Source organism: Medicago sativa, chromosome 2, assembly GCF_051527215.1.
Source record: "Medicago sativa cultivar Bolivia chromosome 2, Bolivia_mono, whole genome shotgun sequence".
Lineage (NCBI taxonomy): Eukaryota > Viridiplantae > Streptophyta > Magnoliopsida > Fabales > Fabaceae > Medicago > Medicago sativa.
Genome location: NC_140750.1, coordinates 51,341,047 through 51,354,448, shown reverse-complemented (window position 1 = coordinate 51,354,448; position 13,402 = coordinate 51,341,047). Strand labels below are relative to the sequence as shown.

General features: G+C 31.4%; 1 protein-coding gene and 1 pseudogene across 1 annotated transcript; one reads left to right on the top strand and one right to left on the bottom strand.

The window, feature by feature from the left end:
- Positions 1-7,418: 7,418 nt before the first annotated feature.
- On the top strand, positions 7,419-8,968 carry LOC146948688 (uncharacterized; annotated as a pseudogene).
- A 2,881-nt stretch (positions 8,969-11,849) lies between these two features.
- LOC146948687 (uncharacterized) lies at positions 11,850-13,018 on the bottom strand. Its single transcript, XM_085741464.1, has one exon. It carries the CDS (start codon positions 13,016-13,018, stop codon positions 11,897-11,899), a length of 1,122 nt encoding a protein of 373 aa, XP_085597590.1. The 3' UTR covers positions 11,850-11,896.
- Positions 13,019-13,402: the final 384 nt, after the last annotated feature.

The window sequence follows — 13,402 nt, the reverse complement described above, 5'->3', positions numbered from 1 at the left end:
ATCATACTGTTTAGGAGAAATGTCGACATTGAGTGATCAAAATTAGGCCACAGTTCTTCAAAAAAAAAAATTAGGCTATAGTTATTTCTGTTTTTTGAACAAACTCTACGTATTGGTGCAATAGAATAAGAATTAATGTTGTCAGGGAATCAAGATATTAACGTGTTCTTTATTCTTTATAATAGGAAGTTGTAGCACCATATATTAAGGAATCAGAATGGTTAATTAAAAATAATTAATTTTGTCAGAGGATTGCAATAGTAAAGTACTCCACATGTGCATGATAATTGGTAATAGTTAACAGGCAATAAAAAAACTTAAAAAAAAAAGGCAATAAAAATGATTGCAATAAAAAAAGACTAATCGGCAATCACATTTCAATTTGGTAACGCAGGCATATCTTTTTTGGTAACGCATATACATGTCTATTTTTTTAAAACTTGCTTTTAATGTTATACACATTATGAATAAAATATGGCAAAAACATGGTTATCATCCTTTATACATTTATTTTTCATTTTTCATGAGCGTATATATTTTCGACGTAATATATAATTTGGATGTTACTAATATATAATTTTGTGAACATGACGCAATGTAACAACCAAATTATATGGGTTACGGAATGAGCACATATTACTTTTTTTTAATAACTTTTTTTTATCAAAGCTAAACGTTTTTTTTTTCTCTATAAGGAATGGTTTTCAAAGTATTTAAAGAAAAAAATATATTATAACATTTGTATATTTGGAAGAAAAAAATCCTTTGATAAGAATACAATCTAATACTCAATGGTACACTTTTTGTTTGCTAACATGTTTTTCTTTGACTAATTTACTCATGTGAAATTTTAAATAGTTTCCACTACTCAGATTGTTTTTTCATTTTTCACATGATGTAATAAATTAGAATAACAAATTTCGGATCTATAAAATAAAATAAAAAGCAATAAATTTCATATTTGTAAAGTTTGCAATTTATTTTTATTACACATTTAAATAAATATAATCAATAACAGAAAATCATGGGTTTGAATTTTTGTGATTTTGTTTCTAAGTTGAGATCTACGAATTGATGAACATTAAAATATGATTATTTTGATTATGATGTCGTTGGCTATAAATATTTGTTTTGCTCTCACACTTTTCACAACACACTTTCAATTCACAATTCATATTATTGAAAGTTTTCTCTAAAATTCTATTTTTTTTCTTCTCATTGTTACATTGTAATTTTTTTTTTACCTAATTCTCTTATTTCATTTGACTATTGTCTTCCTTTGATTTAAGTCGGAACCGACCATGTTCTTCATTTCTCTATTATCTCAACTTCATTTCCTTCCTTTGATTTAAGTCGGAACTGGCCATATTCTTCATTTCTCTATTATCTCCACTTCATTTCCATTTTAACTTATAACCACTATTTTATTTTGACTTCATTTTTATTTAGGTTTATTATATAAAATATCATTTCTCTCAAGTGTTCCTTTAATTGTTTTTGAATTACATGAAATTGATGCACTAGATATTGTGGTTTATGTCTTTGTTGCATTCACTTATATAGTTTAGTGATTTATTTTTTGTGTAAAAAAGTTGGATACATGTGATAAACCAAATATACTCCTTGAAGCATTTCCTAAAAGATAGGAAGAATAAAAGTTGTATGAGAAGATGATACAAGGTTATAAATATGTATAGTAATTATCATTAGTTATTATTGAGAAATAAATTATTAAGTTAATGAAATTGTACCGTATAGTTAGTTCTGTTTTATATTTCAATTTATGTATAACGGCAAAGCAAGTTTTTGCACACCTTGATTTTGTAGTTTGTTACCAATCTATGTTAAACTTTGACTTTTCAGTCCACTAAAGATAATGTAGAAACTTTTCGTATTTTTGTGTCATTGATGCTAATGGTAAGCCTCCTTTTGTCCAAGTGAAATATTGTAAACAAATACATCAGTGCTCTAACCATCCTCTAAAAAAATGCTCTAAAAATTGTTTGTTGTGATGTCTTCCATAATCTGGACTTTATTGTTTACTAAGTGACAACTTATAAGCTGAAAAAGACAACTGCAAGAATGGATGCCAATGAAGTTAATGTCTTGAAATAATAGTAATCAAAAGAAATAACGTAACCACATTTAGTGAAGCCTTGAATCACTCTTTTTTTTCATTCACAAGGTTCAAACCTTGCTTAAGAGAACCAAATCCAATTCCACTGAAACAAAAATAATGTTGGTGGCATCTCTGTTGTCGAATACATGCGTAAAATAAAATAAACAATTTCAAATCTACATTTAAATTGATTCAAAATTGAATTTTTTTTACACACATCAAGTCAAACTACAGTACATTTGTAAATATAATCAAAACTGATATTATTGTTGATAAATTTTATTAGATCATAAAATTGACGATCAAAAATTGATTTTATTTCTTTAATATGGATGATTAGCCTAGAGACAATTTTTTTTATTGTTGATAAATTTAGCTTAGAGACAATTAAAACTCTAATTTTGTATAGTAAATCATTTGAAGAATGAGAAATTACTATTATTAATAACAATGTCATTAATTGCCATTTTTATGTTACGCGTTATGCACTAATAGTCATTTTACAACTTGATATGAATTTTAAACTCAAATATTTTACTACAACGTTGACACTTAACGAACAAAAACTAGAACTGGAACCGATGCATGCTATTATATTAAACTTTTGTCTTGCTTCAAATAGAAAGTGAATGTGACATCTTCATATTCCCCGTCACATTTAATGCATTTTTATTTGTTTAATTTTTGTTGGGTACAATGATTAATTTATTATATACATAATGAAATTCTAAACAAAAAGATATACATAAAGAAAATCAGCAAACTGTATTCCCTACAATATAATCAGATTATTCTACATCTCATTTCCATTTATTTTAAAATATATTACTGATATTACTTCCATGTTTATTTTCGTCATTTTTTTCCAAAAATTAATTTTTCTACTAAAATTAAAATTTCTAAACAAACTTTAAAATTATTAATTAGTACATAACTACCGATTTAGAGAGAAAAAATTGTTCAACTCATTCATTTCATCTTTATGATGTTTTTTTCCTTCTTTTTGGATAGGCAAAATTGTTAGTAAGTTGTTTTAGGGAAGAGGATAATGTTAGTTTTCATGGATCGAACCCGGAACCTTTGACTTAAATCTTCTTTAATTGAAATCCATAACTTTTTTTTGAGCAAAATTGAAAACCATAACTATTATTTCATCTATTTGCATTCCTACATATTTCATATCTTTCTAACCAAATTATTAACATCTCTCTCAAGTGTGCGAATCTCTGCGTCTGTAATTATGTGACATAGTCAAATAAGGTCAAACGAAGACAAAACATGGTCTAAAAGACGATATGATTGTATTTTAATAGAGTGAGATTTATGTTCTTTTCTTTCATGAGAAGAGAAAAAAAAAACTAGAAAAATAAAGAAGATGAAAAAGAAATTTGAGATTCAGAAATATGTCTAATAAAAAGGAACTTTAAATTGAGAGATTGAGTGAGTTGTCAGTAATTTTATGGGTTTATTGAAGGAGTTGAAGATTTTTTGGTGATTAATTTACTAAAAAATTAGACAAAATTAAAAACAAAACCACAACATTTAAAAATGTCTAATAAGCACATATTTTGTTAACTCAACATAGAACATCAATATTTTTATTTGGTCAAATTCTAACAAAGATCAAAAGTGAAGGAATTTAAAATATTAGAGATTGTTTAAAAAAATATTGCATTAAAACAAATGACACCAAAAAAAATTAAATTGAATAATAATGGGTCATACTAATCAATGCAATTACATGTTATATTTGATCCCTTAACCAGTGTCCCGACAACATTGGTTATCATTTCCCTAAAAATTAAACAAATGACATTAAAAACTAACCAAATAGTTCATCATAATGTTTTGAGGGAGCCTACAATACATTGTATCATCACATTAAGCCTACAATACATTGTATCATTACACTGATATGATCATCCAATCATATTTTAGTAAAAAGATAGTTGTGAGTGACTAATATATCACAAAGACATAAAAAAGATTGAATAAATCAAAAAAATAAAAATAAGACGGCTTGACCCATGGCATAAACAGTTGGGTCAGACTCTAAAATGTCTAGCCCATTTACAAATAGACTGGGTCATGATAGCTCATTTATGTAGTCAGACCTCCCGGAACAGGACTCAGTCAAATTAACAAAACACATCTACACTATTTCATTGTCACATCCTACGAAAGACCAAAAGTAAAGCAAATTAAAATAACAGAGGTAGAATATTTTTTTTACATGAAAGCAAATGATATCCAAAAACTAAAATTTAAGATAAAAATTTAATCTAATGAGACCAAAAAACTAACAAAACAAAATATAATAATCTTGGGACTTCCATAGTAGACTGCATTAGGTTGCATAATCATGCTAGGCTAAGAGCAACCACACAAGTGAGATTGACATCACATCATCATCCAAAATCTTAAAACAATATATATATGAGTCATCTTACTTATATTTTGTTCAATATCTACTCTTGCATACACTGGAATTTTAAGTCACTTGACACATTAACATCTCTCCACTAAGTGTAAGACTCTTTGTGTTCGTGTTCCACCACCAAGAAACACTCCTGCAATGTTAAACTGGGACATCATACAACTATTAGGCCTTATGGACAACCAACACGGTTGTGGATTGATACAATTGAGAAAGAGCAACCACACAAGTAAAAATAATACTACATCTTCATCCAAAATTTTAAGACTTAAGTATGAGTTGTCACCTATTTGTTGTTCAACATTGACTATTTTATCTAATGTTGGATTTAAATGACATTTGATACATCACAATATCACCTCCCTTAAGTATGACGAATTTTTAACCCGTGCTTGGCACGGGTGTCCATACTAGTTGTATATATTCCAATAGTCAAATTCACTCCAGACTAACTCGCTTTCAAAACACGCTTTTGAAAAATAATTTTTGGAGGAATCTATTCACTCCATATAGATTCGCTTTGTATGCTTCATATTGACCTACATTTTTCTTGACGGATAAAAATTTGATTTGATTCTTGCTTAATTTGTAAAGAAAAACTAGTAATTCTCCCAACATGCTCATTTCAAATTCACTTTGCATGAGACTGAAAAAATCTTCACACATTTGTTAATTTGTTTGTCGTTAAATGATATAATTGAAAAATTAATAAACAAGTTTTTCAAAACATGATTTGGTTTCCTGTGTTTTCAAAACATGAGATTGATGGACATAGACTTCCTTATTTAAGATTCTATTTAAATAAGTACTTTTGATGTCTATTTGAAAAGTTTGACATTTTTATAAGATGCATATGCAAAAATATTCTTATTGCTTATGACCTGATAGCTGAAGCAAAAGTCTCATCATAATCGATATCTTCTTGTTGATAATATCATAGTGGAACACATCTATGTTTTTTTAATTACATTTTCCTTCTTCATCTAACTTATTTCTTAATTCCCATCTTTCTCTTACTATTGTTTGACTTTGAAGATTTGGAACAATTGTCCATACTTCGTTCTTTTCAAATTGAGTAAAGCTTCTCTTTCATAGCTTCTATTGACGAGATGTCGATTATAGATCTATTGATATTTTTTGGCTCAATTTTTTAGATAATTATGTTATGGGTTATGTTAACGAGTGTCCCCGGGACATTGGTTAAGGAAACTAAAAAAGGAAAATTCAAAGTAAAAATAACACTTTTTAAGCTTTTGATGAGTTGACAACACAAGTTCCGAGGCAAGACTTTCGACATTTGATTCCTTAACCAGTGCCCCGGGGGCACTAGTTAACATTTCCCTTGTGTTATTAGCAATAGCATTGTCTTTGAAGGATAATCTTGTTCTCATGTCAACGGCGTGTTTCCAAATATTTGACCGGGACGATGATCACCAACAACTCTTAACACTTTTTGGAGGTGTTTGTAAGGGTGATCGTTGTTTGTTTTTTTCATTTACATCTTTCTAGATTTGTAGAGTTTCTACATCATCAATGTATTCTCAAGCATCAAGATCATCAAACTCATGAAATATAATATGCATATTTATTTCCCTGGTCAGAGTTTTTAAGTTAAATACTTTTTTTTTTCCCTCAAAAAAAAAAAAAAAGAAGTTAAATACTTTGTATCATTTTGAGTTTGTTGGATATCCAAGAAGCTAGATTCGTTTGATTTTGAATCATATTTTCCTAAATTTATTTATTAATTAATATGTAACAATAACATAAAAAAATGCGAAAATATGATATGTCTAATTTTATTGGTCTAAGTTAGCAAACTCACACACACACACCCCGTTTGTCTTGATAAGTGTCAGTTAAAATAATAATTGATTTTTTTTACTTCAAAAAAAATAAATTATTATTTTTTTAAAAATATATGATCAATCAAAGTTCAAAAAATAATTAATTACTTTTATTGATTATATCCTCTAATTTATTTTGCATCAACCTCAAGTCAATTTCTTTCACTTAATATTTATAAAATAGATAAATACATCAATATTTTGATAAAATTAATCTGGTTTCAAAAAAAAATTTATCTTGATAAAAGTAAAGTATATGAATTGTTCCATCCAATAATAAAACTGAAGTTCTCCCGACCAATTCTAATCTTGAAGTGTAAAGTCACTTTATAAATACAATTTAAAAATAATAATATATTAAATTTATTAAATATCAAATGTAAAACTAATTTACACCGTTGAATAGACATACATTGTCAATGTAAATAGTTTTACATTGAAATTCAATGTGACCACTGTTCTTTCATGTCATGCAATTACAATCAATTTCGCAATAAACCACAGGGGTGACGTGGTAAAATATGAAGGAAAAAAATGGATGTCACTTTAATTTTTTGTTTTGAAGGGATGCCTCTTTTAAAATTATTTTGTACTAATAGGGCATATTCTTTAAAAAAAAACAAATTAGAGGAATTTATATCCTTGATACATTCCCCTTTTTTCTATTAAATTATACAGATAAAAAAAAAGAATATTTAACAATACATTTTAAGTTTTTAGTTATTTATACTATATATGAATTACTAGTTACTTTATAAAAAACAAAATATATAAAGAAATATGCTGTCAAAAATAAATAAATCACCAAATAATCATTGAATATTATTATTTTCTCATTTTTTGACAAAACATTGAATACAACATGTAAATAAAGTTAATGAAATCCATATAAGCAAAATACATTGAATATTTTATCTTGAAAGAGAAGTAGCCATCTCACACTCTTCTATTTATTTATATTTATACCCATTAAACACACATAATTTCACAAAAGAAAAAAACACATAAACCAATTTGACAAAGTTGTAAGAACATCACCGAGTACCGAGTCATGTCACTGTATGAAACTTCATCCAATTTCTACTTTGCACAAACCTTATGAACCCGATTCTTGACATGACAACACAATCTCATCTCAATCGTTCAACCCATTCAAACTCAAATTTCAACCCTTATATCTTTTCTCACTCTCTCTTATCTCACTTTATCATCTCAAGATAATCTTCAATCATAAAATAGTCACAAATTTCAGTTACATATTCACAAAGTCCATTTTCCCTTCACTCCTTGTCAATAACATCTTTTATTCTCAACAAAATTAAAACCTTTTTATCTTTATCTTATCTTATTTTCATAAAACTCCAAATTTTATTTTTAATTTCTAGTGTACTATCAAATTTTCCAATTTTTTTTCCTTCTTCTAACTTTCTTGTATAATTGTCAAGACTTTTATTTTTTGAATGAAATGACAGGCCAATTTCAGATCTTGCCGGAAAACTATGTTTCTTGGTCCCACCGCCAACCACCTTACATGCTAGAAAATCCGATTGTGTTCTCCCAACTTCCAACTTTTAACGACCATCCATCGGTCCAGTCAGATATCCGGGTCAGATAAGATATCTGGATCCAGTCAGATATCTGGGTCGGAACATAAACACACCCAAGAGACGCAACAAAAAACGTCATGCAGACGCATTTGAAAACCCAAAAGATTCATTGAAGATGAACCGATTCACAAGAAATTTTCGCCAGTTTCACTACTCTAAGAGGAGGTTTACTAACACCGAAAGTCTCTCTGCCCCGTTTGCGCCCCACAACACGACATCGTTCATAATCCGTGCGAAGAAGTTCGACGGGATAGCTTCCTTGGTCTCATCGTGTGCGGTGATGCCGACGATTCTAACAACTCCGACACTATCTCCGTCAACAAATGTGCTCGTGGAGACGGCAAAGGAAAAGTGGGGAGTGGACGTATATGGCACCATGATAGGCCTAATCCATCTCCGGAAGGAAAAAGAAAACTCTGACCAAGTCGGTGAAAACAATGACTACGAGGTTTTTGAAGAACAATGATTTGAGTAGTTTTGAGATGATATATCCAACACGTTGTGTTGATGAACATAATTTGGAGAATAGGGTTGATGAACATGATTTGAAAATTAAACATCTTGAAGAACAAAATCTAACACTTAAGGAAATAATTTTTCTCATGGAAAGGGAATTGGGTGACTTGAGGCGACGTGTTGTATGCTTGGAGACCGAGGGAAGTGGTGCTGGTGATAGCGAATCTGAGAATTTCAACGACCAAGATGTTTGCTTGGAGAAGAGCATCGAAAATGGTGACCATATCAACAACAAGAATGAAGAAAATTGACAACAATGATTGTGAGTGAAATTAGTGTATGTTTGAAATCATGGTGAGTTTGATAAAATCATAGTAATTGTAATCGAACCTCAAAAGTGTGCTTTTGCCATTGTGAAATTCACCACCAATCTAAACATACAGCGAATGATTGATTTATTTTGTTGTTGTTTAGGTTGCAAGTTTCTTGTTAGAGTTCGAAGGATTTTGTTGCTATATCTTAAATGATTTTACATATTTTTCTTATAGGTTAATGAATGTATTGTAACAACATAGTTTAGTTTAATGGAGTGCGGTTTCGAGTGTGGTTCAGTTAAGTAAGTTGTTGTTGATTTGGATTATTTGTTTGTGTTTAAATCTAACGGAAAAGACTTCCACAATTTGATAAATCATTTTTTGAACTCTGACTAAGAAAGGTTTGTAGTTGTTACACTAGGGATAAAAAAAACCTTTTTTTAAGAGATAAGGGAAAAAACCTTGGTTATTATTAAATGAGTGTTTGAAACCACTACAGCTAAAAGAACTCACAGACACAACTGTGTTAGAATTTCAAAATTTTAGATCTTGTTGGGACTCGATATTTAGTCAAGGAACGACATTCCAAATTTTTTTGATTTTGTTTTGATATAAGAGAGAACAATTGGATTGGACCATCTCTTTTTTTGTTGAAAGAATTGGATCACCTCTTGTGAGGAGGGAGTTCTTCTATTAAGCATTGATCTTATCAGTCACATTTCATTGAATGTCAGAAAAATCAATGCTTAATTCCGTAAGAAAAAAAAAAAGAGATTTGTGTTGGAAGGAAAAAGAAGATAGAGAGGTTGTATGCTCCTCTGGCCACTCTATTTTCTCACTACCATTTACAATGGTCACCAACATTAAACAACCTTCAACACCCACTTTTTCAATTCCCAACACTCCACATCATTTTCTCTCTCTTAATTCAACACTCATTCAACTTTAACCTCTCCAATGGTTTTTTTTCATTCAACACTCTACCCCACCACCTTTTATTTCTTATTCTTATTTAATTTTATATTTTTGTTTTTATAATTACATAAAATTACAATTATCGATTATAATTAAATTAAAATAAAGAAACACTTAACATTTTTTTTTTGTAAAAACAAAATTTATTTAAATAATTTATTTTATTTTCTTAACTTAAAATGCAATAGAACAAACTAAGCACGCAACGCACAAATAGATTAAAATGCAAGGAAAAAAAAAGCACACAACACACAAGTAATTTATTTAGTACGATACAAATCATCTTCAATCACGAAACATTCCAAACTTTGTCCATATGTGCTTCACTAGATCTGCTTGCAATTCGTGATGAACATTTGGATCACGCAACTCGGATCTAGCACGCACATGATTTGCAAAAGTGGGTAACACCTCGGTTGAGTATGGTTGCGGTGTACTAGATCCACTTCCCTCAGATTGCTCAAAATCGGTCCAACGTTGAGCATATGTATCTCGTTCATCCTCAACAATCATATTATGTAATATGATGCATGACCTCATGATGATACCCAAATCGGCTATGTCCCACAAGCGAGCTGGTTCACGGATGATTTTAAATCGAGCTTGAAGCACTCCAAAAGCACGTTCGATGTCCTTCCTACAGCTCTCCTGTTGTTTTGCAAATAACTTATCGGGTTCACTTTGAGGAAGTCTAATCGATTTGACGAAAGTTGGATAAGAAGGGTAGATACCATCAGCTAGATAGTATGCCATATTATAGGGACGTTGATTCACAAAGAAATTCACCCTTGGAGCCTTTCCCTGTTCCACATCATCAAACACCGGTGACCGGTCTAGAACGTTGATATCGTTCAACGTTCCTGGACATCCAAAAAAGGCATGCCAGATCCATAGATCATGAGATGCAACTGCTTCAAGAATAATTGTGGTGGTTCCCTTATCCCCCCTAGTAAATTGACCTTCCCATGCTTTAGGACAATTTTTCCACTCCCAATGCATGCAGTCAATACTCCCGATCATCCCTGGGAACCCCCGCATTTCACTAACATGTAGTATTCTTTGAAGGTCATCTTGGGTTGGTGCTCTCAGGTACACTTCCTCATACAATCGTATGATTCCTTTACAGAATCTACATAAGCACTCCAATGTTGTAGTACCTCCTATTTTGATGTATTCATCGACCGCATCTGCTGCCACACCGTATGCTAACATTCGCATTGCTGTTGTACATTTTGCTAAGGGTGATATACCTTCTTTGTCAGTGGCATCAACTCACTGGGTGAAATAGTTATCGCTACTTGAAAGGTCTCCAACGATTCGAAGGAAAACATGTTTTTGCATCCGGAACCGACGACGAAACATTGCATCGTCATATGTAGGCTCATTGGCAAAGTAGTCGTCAATGAGTCTTTGGTTTGCCGCTGAATGATCTCTATTTAAATATTTTCTACTACAAGATCCACTACCTTCCTCTATTTGTTTTCGACGCTGAATAAATCGGTTGACGATATAAGTGTCTTCAACATCACGTTTTTTGAAGTAGGCTGTGAAATCATAAGGATCCATTGATAATTTTTGGTGATATTGGAAGTAGATATGAATAAGATTTGTGATATTGGAAGTAGATCTGAATGCAATTTGTGATATTGGAAGTAAATATGATAATTTTTTGTGATATTGGAAGTAGATCTGAGTCCCTATATATAGAATATGTGTGGTGGACAGTGATGATAATTAAAGTCACGTATGCATAGTATGTGTAAAGCAACTAGTGAGGAATACAATGGGCTGTGAAATTAAAGTCACGTATGCATAGTATGTGTAAAACAACTAGTTTGGAATACCATGGGCTGTGAAATTAAATTCAAGTATGCATAGTATGTGTAAAGCAAATAGTGAGGAATACCATGGGCTCTGTGAAATTAAAGTCACGTATGCTAGTATGCATAATTATTTAAAGTAAACATTGGGGACTAGACAACACTGACAATTATTTAAAGTAAACATTGGGGACTAGATAACACTGACAATTATTTAAAGTAAACATTGGGGACTAGATAACACTGACAATTTTTTAAAGTAAACATTGGGGACTAGACAACACTGACAATTTTGACCGAATACAAACAAATATTACAGTGAAATTAATTTCCATACAGCTCACGCTCCAAGTTTTCCAACATTTCTTTTTTCTTGTCATTGAGATGCTCTTGGGAACTTAACTTTACGTACAATTTCATTTTCTTCAATCTGTTTTTCTCTTGTTGCACTGCAGTGTTCTCTTTCATTTCTGCAGTGTACTCTTTCAAGTGTTCAATCTCTTGCACCTTCATTTCTTTGAATTGAACCCACTCATTTTTCACCTCCTCCAAGGCAACGTCCTTGCTTTGCTTTTTTCCTTTTTTTTTAGCTGCCTCCCTACCCATTGGACGAGCACTAGATCCTACAGAGTCCTCGTGAGATCTCTTAGATCCACTACTTCCTGAGCCAACATTTCCTCCTACTTGACTAACATAACGTGGTTGATCACGGAGAGCGCGCCATTCTTCCTTTAAAGTAAATTGAACATTCTTCCCACATGCATATAATTCCTGGGCTTTTGCCTCCACATCATCTTCCGACCAACCGCTTCCTTGCAAACGCTTAGCGGCATCATAAGCACCAACCCATTTATTTATTACTTTGTTCATGTAATTAAAACGGTTTCGGCATGCAACTAGATCACGGGGAGAATCAAATGAGCAATACTCATTACAATACTCAGCAATTTTACCCCAATATGTTTCTCCTCTCTGGTTTCTCCCAACAACACTGATTGTTCCATATTTAATCCATGCACTAATTAGCACCAAATTTTGTTGAGTGTTCCATGCTGGTTCCTTACTTTTCTTGCTCTTAGGAGTTGAATCTTCTGGAGTGCCTTCATCAGCAACTGCCATGCCACCAGGAGTTATTTGTGTTGAAAATTCAGGATATTGAGATGCACTACCACTGGGAAAATTTTCATTCTCCATTGGCATATAACCATGAAACGGGGGTGTTTGAGATGGATATCTCATCATAGATCCATAATATCCATGAAAGTTTGGAACAGAGGATGACTGGTTGAAATTTGGTGTAAAACCAAAATTAGGTACGTTTTGAGGTATGTTTTGAGGACGTTGGTTGAAAAATAGATTTGGATTTGGATGATTGTTGGGATTTTCGTAGTTAAATGGGAAATTAGAATAGTTTTGGCTGTTGAAAGGGTTATTATTGGGATCCATTTCACAAAAAAGAAGATTAAAACTTCACTTAGTTTGCTAATAGAAAGATAATAATAAGATGAAGATAGTGAACAAAACTTGGTTTTTTTCTGTGTCCAAATCAAATGAACCAAGTCTCTATTTATAGAGGAAAAAAATCATGAATTTTGGTATTTTTTTTAAAAAAAAAATATTTTTCAACGAAATTGTTGAATTAAATAATTAAAAGGATAACAATCTGTCGGACCAATCAGAAAGCGCCACGTCTGCAACGTCATCCAAAAACCAGATCCTCTCTCATCCGGTCTGCAGCTCACACGCTGCTGTCTGCGCGTGTTCTACACGCGCCAGTTCGGTCCAATGCAAGCGCGCCACGTGGCATCGGATGGCAGGTTAATTTTTGTT